Genomic DNA, 19,325 nt, shown 5'->3' on the forward strand with positions numbered 1-19,325 from the left:
CTGTGTGATCATGAGGTGTGGATGGGATCTGGTATAAAGTATCAAAGACCCAGAACAAAAATCCTATCAGTGTGAATGGGGGGGAGCCCGGAGTGGAGACGCAAAGTCCCCCTATATAAAATTGAACATCCCCTTACAGAAGGATCACAAGGAAGAGACGAGCCATCCAGGGTGCGGTATAGCACTGATGATACATACAACTGTCCACTAATTCTTTAATGCTTCCTGCCCCCCACTATCATGACCTCAATTCTACCTTACAAATCAGCTAGACCAGAGCATGTATACACTGGTATGGATAAGAGCTTTCAACACAGGGAATCCAGGACAAATAAACCCCTCAAAACCAATAATGAGAATAGAGATATCAGAAGGGAAGGCGAAGGTTGAGGGAGAAAGGGGAAACCAATCACAATGATCTCCATATAACCCCTTCCCAGGGGGATGGACCACAGAACCATGGGTGAAGGGAGATACCGGTCAGTGTAAGACATGAAGGGGGGAAAAAAGGATAAATTATCAAGGGTTCATGAGGGAAGGAGGGTAGTGGAGGGGGAAATAAGGAGCTGATATGGAGGGCTCAGGTAGAAAGAAAATGTTTTGAAAATGGTAACTGACAGCAACAGATGTACAAATGTGCCTGACTCAATGGATATATGGATTGTGATAAGAGCTGTAAGAGCCCCCAATAAAATTATTTTTTTTCATGTAGGTAACATTTAAATGATATTGTGTATATTGTAAGACTCACATTTTGATATTGTTATCCATTTCACCAGGTGATTCCAAGCTCTTGTAATAAGTAGGTAACACTTAATGATATTGTATGTATTTTAAGGCTCACATTTTGATATTGTTATCCATTTCACCAGGTGATTCCAAGCTCTTCCGACCCAGAAGACCCAGATCTAGCAGCGATGCCCTGTCTGCTTCTTTTAATGGAGAAATGTTGGGAAACCGCTGTAATTCTTATGATAATCTGCCCCATGACAGTGAAAGTGAGGAGGAAGTAGGGCGGCTCCACATTCCAGCACTTATATCTCCTCATTCAGCTGAGGATGTTGACTTGAGTCCACCAGACATTGGAGTGGCCAGCCTGGACTTTGATCCAATGTCATTTCAATGTAGTCCTCCCAAAACTGAAACAGAATGTCTGGAAAGTGGTGCTTCCTTTTTAGATTCATTAGAACACTCCAAGGATAAACCAAGTACCAATAAAAAAGAAGCAGAGGGAAGTGGTAGCCAGTCTCAGACTCCAGGAAGCACTGCAAGTTCTGAACCTGTCTCTCCTCTCCAGGAGAAACTGAGTCCATTCTTCACCCTGGACTTGAGCCCAAGTGAAGAAACATCCTCTAAACCATCCTCATTCACTGAAAAGGTTGTCTATGCTTTTTCTCCAAAGATAGGACGGAAACTAAGCAAGTCACCTTCTATGAACATATCTGAGCCCATTTCAGTGACTCTGCCCCCTCGGATATCAGAAGTCCTTGGTGCAGTCACGGAATCTGCGGCTCAGAACACATCTTCTGCAACCCGGAACAAAAACGTGGAAGAAATAGATGTCACAGATAGATCCCCTACCCAGGTAGTAATGATGAGAAAAAGTGAGCAAGAAGCCCAAGAAGATTGTGAACCTGAAGTCCAGGCCATTGACCAGGTGGCTCTGGAAGAGATGGCCTTGCCAGAGAGAGAGGAGCAGGCCATCCTGAGCAGTCAGAGTAAGGCTGTACCTGCTGGACAGGCACAGACAGGTACTGTGTGTTTTCCTCCATTCTTTCTTTAAGTTGAGAGGGGCCTTCAATCCTGTGTGCCACCTGTGCCTTTTTAAGAGAGGAATGTGCTCTGCAGAGCTATCCTGTAATCCAAGAGAATGCTTTTCTGGGTGGTGCTGATGGCTCAAAGCCCTAAATTAAAAGCAATCAAACAAAAATTCCCCAATGGGCTGATGGCCCTACTTCAAAACTTCATAAACTCCCTTTACCTCTCTGGACAGTCAGAATTCATGGAAAACTTTTGCACAACTTCATAGCTCTTGATTCTGTGTTCTCTTCTAATAAAGTATCTGTATGATAGCCTAACAAGTTAACAAACCAGCCTACACTATCAAATGTAAGAAAATATTCTTGTAACAATCTGCAAGCACTTGAAGCTTGTTTTCTAATCAGTCTTTTCTGAGCCAGATAAGGGATCTGCTGCAACCCCACCCCCACCCCCATCCCCAATCTCTAGCAATTCAAGAGGAAACTGAAATCTCTAAATGCTTTGTTTTAGTTTTCCTTCTGAACCAGATGTGTTTTTTACAGCATTTGCATGTGGGATAGAAGATCATGGATTGCCGTTTTGAAATATGGAAAGCATCTATTTTTTTAATGATCAATTGGGGAATGTTTGGCTTTCCATATAGGATTACATAAGCTACCTTTTCACTCTCATTTTTTTTCCCAATTTCCCACTAGGAGCAGTTACCCATGACCCCCCTCAGGATTCCGTTCCTGTCAGTTCAGTCTCTCTTATCCCACCACCTCCGCCTCCGAAAAACGTTGCCCGCATGTTGGCGCTAGCCCTAGCTGAGTCTGCACAGCAAGCTTCAACTCAGTCATTGAAGAGACCAGGGAATTCTCAGGCTGGTTATGCAAATTATGGAGACATAACAGTGGCTACAGCTGAAGATAAACTGCCCAGTTCCTACTCTAATGTTACCCTAGATAAGGCCTATAACCAAACAGATATGCCAGTAGAGCAGTTCCAGCTCCAGAACAGTGCATCTGGGAACTGTGGGCAGCATGTACCAGACCCAGCAGCTACTGAGTATCCTACCCATTCCAGTGCAACTGAATCTGGGGAGCAACTTCATAAAGCAGACTCCCCAGGGAATCAGCCACATCAAACCTGTTTACCTGGGGACCTGGAACAGGCCCGAATCCCTGTAGTTCCCGTCACAGACTCAGAGAGATCTAATGATCATATGCATTTCCCTGAAGACCAGTCTGGGAAGATCAGCATGCCAACCGTGTCCTTTGTGGACCAGGACCTTTCTCGCCTCCATTTCTACAGTGGGGAACAACCTCCCCTTCATCTTGGTGCAAGGGTGGATAGGCCCCACCACACTTCAGAACCTGGAGACAAATCTTCCAATCCTTCTAATTTGCCTAGGGACAAAATCTACCCTCCATCTGGGCCCCCTGAAGAAAATACCAGTACAACCACCCTGGCTTACATGACAGCCATTCCTGCAACAGCTGACGTCAACACCCAGGAAGCCAGCTGGACTGTGGTCGAGCCGCCTCCTGCAGCCACTGCGTTTGCTGTTGCTACCCTCCAGCGCGCTCACAGAACTAGTCGTCCCCTGCCCCCACCTCCTTCCGAGAGGTCCACAGAGCAGCCACTAACCGTGGGACAGGTACAAGCAGCAGCCAATACTGGATTAAATAACTCCCACAAGGTAAGAAAGGGCAACAATCAAGGAGTATGAAATAAACTTTTTCCCGAGGTATGCAGGATATATTGGGTACAGCATTTGCTTGTAGGTCCTGCGCAGTCTCCCTGAAACATTTCCCATTTGAGGCTGGAATCTAGCTTGATGTTGGTTTCTCTTTGAGAAAGGAGCAGTTACTTATTGACTACAGTTTAACTATGCTGGCTACCTTTTCTTCATCAAGGGTCCAGATCATTTTTTCATAATGATACAGAGATGATGATCAGATGAGCCAAATCAGACTGTAGGTACCTGGAGTTGCAGGAGTTGCTTTTGAACTCCATTACTGGCTCACTGTAACTTTGGGCAAGTCACTGAAACATCTCTGCTGGTCGTTCCCATCCACACAGTGAAAGTATATTTCACTCTTGAGACATTTGTAAGACTGCCTTGCAGACACTTTAAATGCTTATGAGATGACAGTGTTTTAGGACTTTTCATTATTTTCTCAACAGTAATCAGCAGATTGTTTCTTAGTCAGTTGTCTGTTTTGAGAAGAAAATGAATATTGCTTGGAGAATACTAAGCTCTCTTCTTAATTTTCTCTTTTAAAAAAAGCCACAGAGTTCTTAAAGTCAACTTGAATTAAAAGGACTTAAAATTCCTGTCCTTAGTAGAACCAGCCATTTCTTACAAGCATTTCTCATGGAGAGCATATTTGCAGTATTGCTGTGAAATAATTTATCCTCTACTGCAGAGATTAAGATAGAGTCAGGCTGGCGAGAGACAGCAACTTCTGATCTGATTGCCAGCTTAGATGAGTTACTTTGCGGCCTTCCCTGTACTCTGAGGCTCACTGTGTGCAACCATCATTCACTTCAAAAATCTCTCAAACTCGAATCAACTATTTATCTAAATGTTTTAGGTGTTGAGACTGACCTAGACGGCTTGATTGGGTAGCTAGATATATAAACTTAGAATATTTTGGGGGCATATTACTTTTCTAAACATACACTAAGATAATGTCCTTGGGGCATCTCACGTGTAAAACCTTTTATAAATTAGAAAACGGGACTGTTCTCCAAACATGGCAATGGATGTTTGGTATACCAGATAGCAACCTAGGACATCCTTTACTGGTGTGGAGCAGGCAGTTTCTTGTCCTTCCGGTATGACTACATAGCTTGGGGAAATTAAAGCTGCTTCCCAAATGTCCTCAGCAAAATGAGCTACAAATTTAATAACATTTGATTCCATAGAGAGGAGCTTGTACAACGAAAAGGCCCATTCTTTTGTTATCTTTCACTAGGTTCCCGGAGTAGTTCCAGCTCCAGAGAAACCACCGGAGCCTAGAATGATCGAAGAGCCTTCTTTTGTCTTTGTCAGCGATGGCAGTGCCACTGTTCAGTGTAGCCTCTCTGCAACCACGGTCTACCCAGGCCTTCCTGAAAGAGCCCGGGCCCCCATGCTGCACCTACGCACTGAATCGGTTCCTGTGCGCCCTTCCTGTGGTTTCACTGCTCCTGTCCCTCCTACCAGGACCATGGAGAGTAAGATTGCTGCTGCCATCCATGCCAGCAGTGCAGATGCATCCAACACTTCAAATTATCACTCCTTTATCACTGCTTCTTCAGCCTCTGTGGACGATGGTTTGCCTGTACAGCCTCCCATCCCACAACTTAAGCATGCTTCTCAAAAAACACCTTATTCCTCCTTTGCCAGGCCTGATGTCACTTCTGAGCCCTTTGGTCAAGAAAACTATTTGCATTTCAGCATGACTCCAAACTGCCAGTTCCGCCCCCAGAGTGTACCCCCACATCACAATAAATTGGAGCAACACCAAGCATACGGTTCTAGATCAGAGCCACCAGCCTCCGTGGGGCCTCGCTACAACACTTACGTGGCCCCAGGAAGAAATTCATCTGGACATCATGCTAAGCCGTGCAACAGGGTTGAATATATGTCCTCTATGAGCTCATCTGTTAGGAATGCTTGTTGCCCTGAAGATATTCCATCTTACCCTACCATCCGGAGGGTGCAGTCTCTCCATGCACCTCCATCTTCCATGATTCGCTCCGTTCCCATTTCAAGGACAGAAGTCCCCCCAGATGATGAACCAGCTTACTGCCCAAGACCCCTGTACCAATATAAGCCATATCAGTCCTCCCAGGCGCGCTCAGATTATCACGTAACTCAGCTTCAGCCTTACTTTGAAAATGGCCGGGTTCACTACCGGTACAGCCCATATTCCAGTTCTAGTTCCTATTACAGTCCAGATGGAGCCCTGTGTGATGTGGATGCCTATGGCACTGTACAGCTGAGGCCTCTTCACCGCCTACCCAATCGAGATTTTGCCTTCTATCATTCTAGACTACAAGGGAAGAATATGTACAGTTATCCTGGCTTGCCTCCGAGACCAAGGGCCAACGTAATTGGCTATTTCCCTGGAAATGACCACAATGCAGTCAACATGCCTCCAGCAACTGACATAAAGCACACTTACACCTCATGGGATCTTGAAGACATGGACAAACACCGCATGCAGTCCATCTGGAGAGAGAGCCGCGCTCGGCAGAAGGTGCAAGGGCCTGTTATGTCCCAGTACGATAACCTGACGCCAGCTGTGCAAGATGACGTGGGTGGGATCTACGTCATTCACCTTCGCAGTAAATCGGATCCTGGGAAAACTGGACTTCTCTCAGTGGCAGAGGGAAAGGAAGGGCGATGCCCAACCAAAGCCATGAGTCCTGAGGGAGAGGACCGCTTCTATAGGAAGCATCCAGAGCCAGAGTTAGAAAGAGCCCACCACCATGGAGGATATGGCAATGGGCAGCCAGAGAAACCCTCCCTCCCGCAAAAGCAAAGCAGCCTTCGGAACAGAAAGATTCATGACATGGGTTGTAGTCTCCCTGAGCATAGAGCACACCAGGACACAAGCCATAGGCAATTATGTGAGTCAAAAAATGGTCCACCTTATCCCCAGGGAGCTGGCCACTTAGATTATGGGTCCAAAGGAATTCCAGACACTTCTGAGCCAGTCAGCTACCATAACTCTGGAGGGAAATACATTATATCAGGGCAGGAGTCTTTAAGACTAAACCACAAAGAGGTAAGGCTTTCCAAAGAGCTAGAGCGGCCCAGGGCTAGGCAGCCTCCTGCCCCAGAGAAACACTCTAGAGACTGCTACAAGGAAGAAGAGCACCTCATGCAGTCCGCAGTCCCACCTCCTAAGCCAGAGAGGAGTCATAGCCTGAAACTCCACCATACGCCGAACGTGGAGCGGGACCCTGGCATGCTGTACCAGTACCAGATGCCCGGCAAGCACCAGAGCAGCACAACCGTCGTGTCCCAGTACGACAACTTAGAGGACTACCACTCCCTGCCACAGCACTCACGAGCAGTGTTTGGTGGAGGAGGAGGAGGAGGAGGTATGGGGACATACGTACCCTCAGGCTTTTCCCACTCACAGAACAGGACATATGCCACAGCTTTGGGCCAAGGGGCTTTCCTCCCGACAGAGCTGTCCCTGCAGCACCCTGAGACCCAGATCCATGCAGAATGAGCCTGGAGCAATAGAGATGAAGCAGCCTCTGCTGGGCAGTGGACTGCTCTATTTTTTTTTCAATAACCAAAAAGATTAAAAACAAATGCCCAACTACATTTAAAAAATTCTAATAAAAATAAATCGCCATCATACCCCTGACCTGCTTCATCACCTCTTCCATCTGTAGACTGTCATTTTTGTCATTTAAAGAAATCTAAGTGATTGTAAAAGCACCGTGTTGAAAATCTAGTAAAGGAATTTGTCATGGACCACACTTGCCATATAGGGATAATTTGCAAGAGTCTGAGGACTGCCTCTAACCGAATTTGAACTTGTTTCTTCTTAGAATTTGCTATGTAGCTCTGAGCGGTTTACATCTATTTCCTGGTAGACTTTTGCATTTATTGTTCTGTTCCCCTTACTTGCTGCAGTAGCCACGCAACTTTCCCTGGTAGACATCCAGTTTTTCCTCCGTTATCCCTTGTCTTCCAAAGAGGCTTCTCTGTTACATTAGAATGGCGACTTCCCTGACCCTTAAGATAAGCCAATTGAAAATTTAGCCACATTGTAATTTAAAAAAAGAAAACATTATGGCTTTAAACATTTAATAAGGAAAGTGGCTTTGAGAATCCCTTGCAATGTCAGACTATTTAGATCCAGTCTGAACCATGCTGTTTACATCCACTCATGTTCCTCCTTCTAGATTGATATCCAAGTTCAGATCACTGTTGATGGGAGTTATAAAGGAACTTCTTAGGTGGGAAAAAGTTCTTGCTCTCAGTAAACTTAGCACCCAAAACTATATGTAATGTGTTTCTTGCCTGCAGGGGTCTTTTGTTGGCTTGTTTTTCTCCCTATAGTATCTGGTAAGTTGAAATCCTTGTAAAATATATGACCCCATTTGTTCTCCTAAAGTAATTCATTTTCATAAGGAAAACAAAACATCCAGCAGCATGGTTTGACTGGACCAATAATTATCATTATTACAAATTTACATGTCAACTTGTTTCTAAACCATAGTACAAGTTCCCTGCAAATTCTCAAAGTAACTACTAATCATCTCTTAGTAATCCGTGTTACTACAATAACCACTTAGCACACAGCACCATTTCATCAGTTGGAATTCCAGGCAGTTTACCTTTAAGCGCTCAGTGATTACATGTTGGTCATTCCCCTCTGTACTTGTGTGATCAGTTTCATTGTTATTGCCACTGACCACCAGCATTTCAGGTACAGCTCTGTATAGCTCTGTAGACATGTTAAACATGTTTAATACCCAGGACTTTCTTTTGAAAGTTTCATACCTTATTACAGTAGTACAAAACACCTCCTACCCCAACTTCATTCTTAATTCACCCCATCACCTATATGCCAGGTTAGCAATACAGTCCTATATTGACAAAATGAGTTTAGATTGTCGTTGCATTCCGTAAGTCTTAATAATGCTTGAGTTTTATCTATAACCAGATTTTAAGTGCTCCGTTTGTAGAAGACACTAGGAAAAAGTCCATTCCATTTACTGGATGATAGCTGCTCTGGCTTTATTAAACTTGGAATTAACTTTTATTTAGAGCAAAGGAGGAAATCTTTTAAGAGGCTAAAATCATGCTGCTATTATTGCTGTGAAATTATATAAAGATTAGGATTCATGCCAGTTCCTTTTTTATTAAAAAAAATCAAATGATTGTATTTTAAGGGTTTATATTTAGAAAAAGTTTAAAAATGATACATTTCTATGTGGAAATATCCTATAAGGTTTTCTTTTGTTGTCCCAGAATTAGTTGGGGGGATTCAATAAGGATTGTAGTAGATACTTTGAAACACTAATATGAAAAGACCTGTTAAGCGTAGCGTCTACATTAGTAAAGTGCAGACCCAGCTAGTCTAGACCCAGAATGTTGAGGATCGTTCCATTTGGCATGCCAACACACTGGGTGCTGTATTCAGGAGTTTGATCTTTGGTGAATATGCAGGACTCTTTTTCACCTAACCATCTCTTTTTGTCCGATAATCCCCTCTGAAATCACACCAGCCTTGTAAGTACGCACCAGCAGCTTGGAGATTAGGAAGGCCTGGTGGGCCTTGGCAACAGAGAGCCCGTAGGAAGTGGCTGAAAAAGTCCTTTCCAGTTTTAATATCTGTGGATTTGTTATCATGCATTGTTTACTCCTGAAACTAAACTCTTCATTTATAAATACGAATGTTAATGCCTCAGAGCAATTTCTTACTAATAATGGGTTTAGAAATATTGGTAAATATTTTGAATACAGAGTAGCAACTGAAATTACTGGTATAAATGTGAAACACAAACTCCAGATAAAACCTAGAGCTGTTTCATTAACTGTATGTAGATATAGCCTTAACTTTGGAGTCATGTATTTGAAGGACTTTGCCTATATCTTTCCCTTCCTAATATTGTGGGGTAGAAATTGGATGGCAAATCACTGTGAGCTGGTTACCTCAGCATAGTTCACCTTGTGTGTGACGTCACAAATACAGTAACTAAATGATGACATGGAGGATTCTGATCAAGAATTAGACCCAAAATGTAATTCCCTTGATATTTTTTCATAGCCATGTCTCTAGAAGTTATCGTGTGCCGTTAACCCCGCCCCCTGGAGTTCTGATCCCACACTTGGTTTTATTGACGGATTCCTTGGATGTCAGGTTAGAGACTTTGCTAACAACCCCAGAAGTGCTATTTTCAAATGTTTAATTTCCTCCACGCCTTATGGCTAGTTAGGGTTAGTCTCCTTTTAAACATGCAAGGCTGCGGGATAGCTTGAGGGTAGGGCCTTCACATGTCTTAAGAAAGACAAAGCTTTTTTTTTTTTTAATTAGAGTCAGATTGGAAAAAACTAGACTCATTTCATAAAGAGGAGAGGCCCTTAATGTGAGTGGGAATACAGGAGGAGGATGTGCAGTTAAAGTAGCAATAGATGCATACAGTGTAAATTGGAAATGTGCCCCTTTATTTGCGGTACCTGCAGAGTCCATTTGTGTATTCCCATGTCAGTCACCTATCTGGGATGTTGGCAAAGTATCGCCTAAGCAGAATGTATAATGAAAGCAAAAGGATGTCAGAAAGTTATTTTGAAATGGTTAGAGGCATGTGATTTTCCGTTTTGTGTGTTACAGACACGTCAGGAACGGTGTGTCGTAACTGAATGCAAGAATGTCGGTGTGCACAGAGGGTCCCTTTTCCCTTTACCTGATTAGTACTGTTAATGTTCAAAGAGTAAACAGTGTTTGTTTTAGAGTTTAGATCCTGAGATAGCAAAACCAGGTTCTTTTTCAGCCATGACTTGCATGAGAGAAGCACCCTAGAAAGTCTTACATCATATCTCTGCGTTCTTTTAATTTATATAGTTTTATTATGTTTTAATATTTTTGTGAACTGGTGTAAATTGTTAATGCACATAAGCTTGTGTATTTTTGTAAATAATTTTGTGATTTATTTCTTGCCCCATATGTAAATATTTAGTCTCTTTTTTCCCCCACAAAAACTTATTTGAAGCTGACTTGTGGATTTGGGGGTTTATTTCTTTGTTTTGGTTGGGGAGGGGGAGGGGGATTTTGTACTCCAGTGATCCAGATGGAGATTCTTGTGGTTTAACGCAAATGTTCCACTGAAAGCAATTCAAATATCAACAAGTATTTCAGGTTAAAACAGACTTCTTTGTGTATGTGTTTCCTTTTTGACTTAATATGAATTATAACATAGTAGATGGGAGTAATTGACCTAGGTCATTGGACCAAAAGCCAGTTTTCATATATGACACCTCTTATGCCAAATGGTGAGTTGAGAAAAGTTGTTAAATGTGTCCTGTTTCTATCTCTCTGCCACGGGTATGCTGCCTGGCCACATCTCCAGGTTAAACATGAATATCATTAAAATTACCAAAACTCCTTTGTCTACTGGAAAGTAAGCAGACATGCTACATCCATGCCTGTATTAAATCTTTGCTGTTATCAGTTTCTTATTTAAAGATCATCACAAGGCATTTGTGGCATTTCATGTTTATCTTCGGGTGAAATGAAGGGGGAAAATTACTCTCCTGCATTTGGTCCTTTAGTAAACCGTCTTGTGCCAAATATCAGATAACAGGCAATATTCCAGTGAGATGGGTTGTTAAAGATCTGAACCAAATGTTACAAGCAACCAAACTATCCAACAGTAGGTCCAGAGCTTATTCTTGTGCCAGTTATCAAAAAATAGTCCAAAGTCAACTAGGATTTTAAACAACAAAACAAACTTCAATATTGAGAGCTTGTTTGGAGGTTCTAGCAGGGGAGCACAGCTAACCCTTGACCAAAGGATGGCCCTATCAGGGAGGGTCATCCTCTTCAACTGAGGGCACAGCTTCAGGAGAGATGCACATGGAGCCATGAGGGAGGAAGGGGACACCCGCCTGGCCAGCCAGATCATCCGAATCAACCTTAGTGATCAATGGGGTGACATGTCACAGCTATTTCACCCTCCTATCCATAAACTTCAGTATTGAGCTATTGAAATAGGAATTTTCCCACTGGAAATCACACATTACAAGTAATTTCTCATGTTAAATTATTGGGATTTTCTGTTAGTAATACAGTTGTTATACCGATGAAACTGGAGAGCCAGTCACCTTTGTACACCTGCATACCACACTCCAGACGGAGCAAAAATAGAACATCTGTTTTCAGTACACTCCCAAATCCGAGTATGACAATTCAGCTCAAATGGGATTAAAGAAAAGACATGGATGACATTTTCACTGGGTCTAACACTGGATTTTCTGGGGCTCATATGCCAAGTGTTTCTTTTTTTTTTTTTGCCAAGTGTTTCATCACCAAGTTTCCCCCATGCTGATGAAAATACACTACCTATCAAAGTATGTGTTCATCCTTAAGGAGTCCATGCCAAACTCATTGGTAGAGTTTAAGCTGTAGTCATTTGTGGTTTTATAGGAAAAGGTGGGTTTTAAAATCATCATGATTTCCCTGGTACAACAAATCTGAGTTTCTGGAAGCCTGCAGAAGTGGGACATTTCACATGGTGATGCTTTCCATGTCATTGAGAGTAATGCATAGAAAGCAAAATTAAGTTCAATCTTTATTTTACATAGTTTTATTAAAATATTTGGAGAATATACTTTAAACCAAAAATTTTGCTGCCACTATACTTAAAGGTCCATGATTTATGTCTTTGAATTACTAATGAGCTGTAATATAGTTCTATTCTCACAGGCACATTGAAATTAAAGGAGTATTTTCTTCTCAACCAAATGGCCTAATATCCCTGGCCTCTTATGCTTTGTATATGTCTGTCTTTGCTAGTTTTTCTATATCCCTCTTTGCTTCCTGCGGGCCACTTTTTGCTGTTGTCTATCAACTACCTGTAAACATTCTTCCTCACTTTGCTTGTGTTTCTAATATGTCTTGAAAGTCATGAGCAAGCTGCCCAGCAAAAGAAGTTCTGAGTGAGGCCCTGAAAGGTTCTCCTGAATTGTATCAATAAATGATTAGGAAATTACCTACTCATAATACAATCAACTAATTCTCTACTAGTCACCGTGAGGGCAAGTCAAAAAGTATTGCTACCAATGTTCCAGTCATAAATGGTTCTATTTAAAAAAGCACATTCAAACATTGCTTTGAGGTCATTGTTTTCAGCTTGTTTGAGTGTATTCAAAAGAAAAAACTTTAAGGAAGTAATTGTATCGGGGGCTGGTACAACTCCTCCCAATCCATCCATTGTGTTAAGCACATTTGTACATTTGTTGGCATCATCCTCAAAACATTTTCTTTCTATTTGAGCCCTAGGTATCTGCTCCTCATTTCCCCCCTCCCTCCCTCAAGAACCCTTGATAATTTATAAATTATTATTTTTCCATGTCTTACACTGTCCAATATCTCCCTTTACCCACAGAAAACACACTTGTGCAATGGGAAAAATGATTTTGTGGTTGGGGGTAATAGCAATTTTAAACAAAACCAAATGTGTACATCTTCATAAAGCTTGATGCTTTGTAGCAAGCTTTTGACAGTGCTGCCACACATCAGAGACAGTTCTTAGATGGATAACGTGTTTTAAGGAAGTTCAGGAAGATTTCAAAGATGGGCCAAGACAGGGAAGACCATCAACTTTGATGAATGAAGAAACTGCCTTAAGTCTAGAAGCTGTTGGAAGAAGATTATAGAATTTCCATTGATGCAATATCTATTAAAGTTGGGTTCTCATATGGTTTGGCATTTTGAGTTTTAAGCAAACACTTGGTCTCAGCAAGTTTTCAACTAAATGAATGTTCAAAGCATTATGCAGAGATCACCTAGCTCTGAACTCATCTTTCCCTCAGTCCTTTAAGCGAGATCAAAGCTACAAAGGGTTATGGAATGAATCCTAAGTAAGGATGGATCTTGGGTTTGCCAATATGGTGCAGGGAACTTCCGAGGGAATCTGCTAGGCTGGTTCAATTCGAGGCAAAGAAATAAGCTCAGAAGATCATGGGGACTGTTTTGGGGGGAACCCAAAGGGGAAATCTTGATTGACTTCCTCAAAGGACACAGGACAATCACAGGGCTTTTTTATTATTAGAAAGAAACAAAATTGAGAACTGCAAGATTTGTAGAACAGTAGAATAGAGAACACAGAAATCTATCCTACAAATAACTGGGCCACGATACATTAAATGGGGGAAAAGAGCCTCTTCGAAAATTCATTAAGTGAGGAAAAGAGCCTCTTCAAAAATTCATGCTGACAAAATTTGATTTCCATTCGCAGAAAAATGTAACAAGACTCATACTTCCCTCCATATAAAAAAATGAATTCAAGGTAGACTGAAAAACCTACATATAAACTCTAGACCTTTTAAGATCATTAATGAGAAAATAGAGACAACTTAAGGACGTTAATACAAGGCGTAAACACTATCAAACAATGAAAAACCAGAAGATAATCAATTATTGGTATCTTCTAAAAGATGGTGTTCATCAAGAGTAAAAAGCCACAGACCCAGGGTGGGGGCGGGTGGGTGGGGGCAGGGGAGCTGGTTAGTAACTGCATCAGACAAGGAACTAATCTCTAGGATTTATAGAATACTGAAACACTTCAACAACAAAAAATTGAATAATAATAGAATTGGCAGAGGACATGAACAGACAATTCAAAGAAGATATCCATGTTGCCTGCGTGGATGAAGAAGTCCTCACACTAACCTTTTGAGAGATGCAAATCAAAACAATATCAGCATTGATAGAAAAGTTTTTTAAAATGCTGGCGATGGTGAGGAGAGATTGGAACACACACTACTGGTGGGGCTGTAAAAATGTGGTCATTTTGGAAAGTGGTATGTCACTTCCTCAAACAATGGAATAGAAGTAGTACTGTATGGCCCACCGATCCCTTTGCTGGGCATACACCGTAAAGAAGTAAGAGCATTAACAGGCATATATGCACACTCACGTTCATTGCAGCCTGCTCTTAATAACAAGAAGATTGAAGCAACCTAAATGCTCAAGAAAAATGATGAAACTGAAGCACCTCAGGGCGTAGATGGACTTGGAGGAAAGTATGCTGAGGAAACCTAGTCTATCACAAAAGGACAAATATTGTATGAAACCACTGTTGTCAAGGAAAACCCAAAACAACGGTTTTCGTACCAAAAGACGACTTTGATGGTTACCTGGAGTAGTAACCAAGAGATAAGCAGTTCGAAACTGCTGGCTGTCCCACAGGAGAAAGCTATGCTTTCTACTCCCTTGAAGAGTTGCCATCTCAGAAACCCCCAAAGACCATTCTACTGTGCCCTGTAGTGCCCCCATGAGTCAGAATTGACTGGGTGGCAGTGAGCTTCGTTAGTTTTGGTGGGGTGGGAGGGAAAGGGGAAGCGGGTGTTAACTTGGGTGAAGGGGAAGATAGTATTCTATAAGATGGTGAAGAGAAAGGGAGCCAAGACAAGCTATTGAGAGATTTGGTAAGTAAATTGTCCAACCTGCTGGCCCTAACCTTGCCCCTTCAGACTTCTTTTTGTACCCCAAATTTAACATTTCAAAGGACCACAACTAGAGTCCCTCCTGAATGCCAAAACTGCTGTTTTGACTTGGTGTAAACTAAGAGCACAGATTTAGTTGAAGAAGGGTTATAGAGATAAAAACACTGCCTTCAGCAATGTATAGACTTAGATGGTGCATATGTCAAGAAACAATAGCTTCACATTTTTATGTTTTTTTTGTTTAGTATAAATTTATATTCTTTTGCAACAATACTTTTTTATTTACCCTTCTATACAATCTTTTTTTCTATTCAAAAGGTCTAATGTTCTTTTCTTCAAGCAAATTGATTGGATAGCAGGTTGTAGAAAATGAGGTATAATTATATAAGGTCCTTAGAAAGGAGAATGAAACAAAGGCTAAGAGTTCTCCCTGCATCCTGTATTATGAGTCTTCTATAGGATTATGCCTGCTAATAATTTCAAACTATTTCTCCTCAAAGACGAATGGGAGCCCATAGAAGACATTTAGCAGCTACAGTAAACTCCAGTGGGAAGAGAGGAAAGGACATTGTGAAAACATACAGACTACCACTGAGTTAGTTAATTACCCAAGGACTTTTTTAATTTCCTAAAGCCATTCTGAAAAGGGTCCTGACATTTGTTGGCTCAGCTCTGTGTTCGAACTGAGTAAGTTCTATGACTTTAGAATCCATATAAAAGATCGGAGGAGTTGCTTAAATGGCAGTCCCTGGAGCAGAAGTTCTGGTTTAGTGTTTGTGGGATTGGACTCGGTGATCTTCATTTAAAACAAACCCCTCCAGTGTGATTCTGATCTGGGCAGCGTGTTTCATAGGCTCTTCTCACCAGAAAGAAGTTCTAGTTCAACCACTGCAGTGATTCTAGAACTAGGCTCTGAGCCCTGCCAACCCCAGGGAAGGCAGCAGGTGAAATGTGGGGTTTCATGGCCCTGGAAGAAGAACATCACACCCTTTGCTCAGATTATTGTGCATTAATTACTGATTAACCACACCATAATATTGGTTAACAGCAGAGAGCTCTATGGTTACCAGTTCTTAGGACAAAAGATTTGAGGGTCAAAGTAGAACTGGGAAGTTGTCGGGTGTGGTGGGACCTTTGAGGGCCACAAATAGTGGCTAGAGATTGGGATTGGCCCTGCACTCAAGTTCGTGATCATTGATTCCATCAAGGAGTTCTGGGAGTGGAGAATGGTGCCTTGCTCCCATAACCTGAGAAGGAAAGAAGGCTTGTCAAGGGGCAGAATGCTCAGTGTTGGCTGTTTGATGGGGCAGTACAATCCCCTGTTCCTGAATATTTCACAGACACGAACAAGCCCATGTCTGTCTCAGGCCTGTATACTCACTGATGCTCCTCTTCCTTGAATGCTTGTGTCTAGACATTCATATGACTTGCTCTCTTCAAGTGTTTGCTCCAATGTCACCACCTTCTTTCTATAAGATGTCCTTTGACCACCTCTAATATCTCTTATCACTCAATCCATTTACTTCGCTTTTTTGGTCCTAGGCTCTATACTTATTTTCTTTTTCTCCTTTATGAATGGGAAATCCCAGAGTGCAGGAATGGTCTGCTGCTCTAAGTCACATGACTTTTAGAGGAGTTGGTTAAGAGTGTAGTAAAGATATTACTAGAGGCTGACGTTACTGGAACTTCAAATATTCACATTGCTTTCTAATGCCCAAACCTCAAAAATTCTTTGAAAGTCATTGTTATTGCTCCATGTTTCCTGTTCCCAACTCCGCCTGGTCCAGCTGCCCTTCCCCGGGGTGGTCCTCAATGGCACTGGCAAGGACTTTACTTTGATTGTGGTGTGAGATGGTTCTGTTCCTATCAGAATGTATTAGAATGACAAAATATATCAGGGTTTTTTTTTGAGATTTTATGACCCTTCCCTTTTAAAAAGAAAGAAAAATGCATCTTTGGGTAATTCCCTGGACCTTCTGGGATGCTTGCATGTTTGTCTCCTATTTTCGAGAACGTGACCACTAATCCAAAACCCTTCGTCAAGAGGGCTCTTGATCACCTGCTGTAGCACTTCCAAGTTCCTCAGCAGCCTATTCAACCAACTTCTAACCCGCATTACAGTGAAAGAGAAGACACGAGAAGGAAGTAACAAGCATGAAAGACAGCCAGTGTTTCTAGGACTCGCTGAGGAAAAGGACCTAGCCTGGTTCCGACTGGATTGCATGACTTTTGTGAAATCCTATACCACCTGAAGGTCACTAGATTCACAGTGCATGTACTATGCTCAGAACCTAAAGTGCTCTTATACCCGCCTCCCAAGACTAATTTCACGTAAGATTACATCGAAACTGTAGGATCTATCTGTCTTTTAGACAGTATTTTCTCTTACCTCTCTCCCATTACAAGCCTGTGCTACTCTATATGCCCCGAGTTTTCACATGAAAACCCTTCCCATCCCGAGTTCTCTTCCCAAAGTAGTACCTCTGCATGACTGCTCTTCTGGTTGCAATGATCTGGATTGAGACCCCTTCATCAGAGAGGGCTTCCTTGACCTACGTTGAGCTCACATGACCCTCTTATTATCTAAATAGCACTGATCTGTCAGATCGGTGTGTATTCACTGAATTGTCTACTAAGTGTCTCTTGCCTCACTAGAAGCTCTATGAAAGTTGGCACCTGCTGCTGTTGTTTTCGGGTGTCATCAGATCTGGTTCCACTCACAACGACTCTATGTTCAACTGAAGAAAACACTGCCTGCGCATGGGCACCCTCTCCCTTGTTTTTATGTTTGAGCCCATTGGTGGAGCCACTGTGGCCATCCTTCTCGTGGAAGGTCTTCCTCTTTTCTGCTGCCCTTCTTTAGCAGCATGATGTCCTTCTCTGGGGACTGGTCTCTCCTGACAACATGTCCAAATCACGTGAGACAAAGTCTCTCCATTCTTGCCTCTAAGGAACATTCTGGCCAAACTTTTTCCAAGACAGCTCTGTTCTTTCCAAGAAGATTTTGTTTTTCTGGAAGGCCATGGTACTTTCAATATTCTTTGCCAGAACTGTAATTCCAAAGCATCAATTCTTCATTCTTCCTTATTCAATGTCCAATTTCCACATGCATATGAAGGGATCGAAAATACCATTGCTTGGGTCAAGTGCAAAGTAACATCCTTGCTTTCCAACACTTTAAAGAGGTCTGATGTTGCAGACTTACCCAATCAATGTGTCATTTGATTTCTTGACTGTTGCTTCCATGAGCATTATGGATCCAAGCAAGGTGAAATCCTTGACAGCTTCAATATTTTCTCCATTTATCATGATGTTACTTATTGATTCAGTTGTGAGGACTTTTGTCTTCCTTACATTGAGTTGTAATGCATATTGAAGGCTGTAATCCTTGATCTCCATCAGCAAGGGGGTGCAAGTCCTCCTCACTTTCAACAAGCAAGATTATGTCATCTGCACGTTGTAGTTTGTTAATAACCCTCCCTCCAACCCTAAAGCTACATTCTTCATCATATAATCCCAGTTATCTGACCGTTTGTGGCACGTGGAAGGTATTCAAATATGAGGGAGGCCTCAAAAAGTTTGTGGGTAAACAATTAAATAATAATGGAATTTCCCCCACAAACATCTTGAAGTCCCTGCGTAGATTTGTCATGTAAATAGACAAATATTGTGTAGAAAAGGGTTTCTGAAAGCAATAACTTTCACAAACTTGCCATGTCTTTTGTAACCATAGGAGGCTCTTCAGAAGTTACAAGATACTCGATGTCTCCATTAAAAAAAAAAAAAAGTCATTTCTGACTCAAAGTGACCCTAAAGCACAAAATAGAATTGCCCCTTAAGGTTTCCAAAGCTGTACCCTTGACCAAAGCAGGCTGATGCATCTCCTCCTGTGGAGTGGCAGGGGGTTCCAACTGCCCACCTGTCATTTAGCAGCTGAGCCTGTTCATCATGTCACTACCATGGCTCCTGGCATCCTTAAACCACTTCCCAACTGGCAATAACAAAACAAAACCAAAACCAAACGTGTCGCTGTCAATTCTGATTGATAGCAATCCTTTAGGACAGAGTAGGTCTATCGGCATAGGGTTTTCAAGGTTTACAAGAGCAGCCTGCCACATCTCTCTTCCTTGGGACTGGCCGATTGGTTCAAGTCACTGACCTTTCAGTTAGCTGCTAAGTGCCTTAACTACTGGGCGAACAAGACTCCTTGATCCCCTCCGCCTCCTGCATATTGACATTTCCCCAAAACAACCACCAGATGGTGGTATTGATACAGTTTCATCCACAATTGCGCTTGTTTATTGAAGTTTCAGCTACCCTAGGTTTCCCAATATGTAGTAACAGAGACCCGTTTCTTCTTCATCTTTTCCACTCCATTTTAGAGGAGCAATTT

General features: G+C 42.2%; 1 protein-coding gene across 1 annotated transcript in view; it reads left to right on the plus strand.

The window, feature by feature from the left end:
- ARHGAP32 (Rho GTPase activating protein 32) overlaps positions 1-10,633 on the plus strand; it is a 176,173-nt gene extending 165,540 nt beyond the window's left edge. Inside the window, exons 19-21 of the mRNA XM_045283644.1 lie at positions 873-1,751; positions 2,457-3,442; positions 4,725-10,633. Of these exons, the coding sequence (XP_045139579.1) occupies positions 873-1,751; positions 2,457-3,442; positions 4,725-6,977 (4,118 nt within the window). The 3' untranslated portion in view covers positions 6,978-10,633. The remainder of the gene's footprint in view (positions 1-872; positions 1,752-2,456; positions 3,443-4,724) is intronic.
- The last annotated feature ends 8,692 nt before the right edge of the window (positions 10,634-19,325 follow it).

The sequence above is a fragment of the Echinops telfairi genome, unplaced genomic scaffold (genome assembly GCF_000313985.2).
Source record: "Echinops telfairi isolate 266 unplaced genomic scaffold, ASM31398v2 ScPeMD7_7465;HRSCAF=8503, whole genome shotgun sequence".
Lineage (NCBI taxonomy): Eukaryota > Metazoa > Chordata > Mammalia > Afrosoricida > Tenrecidae > Echinops > Echinops telfairi.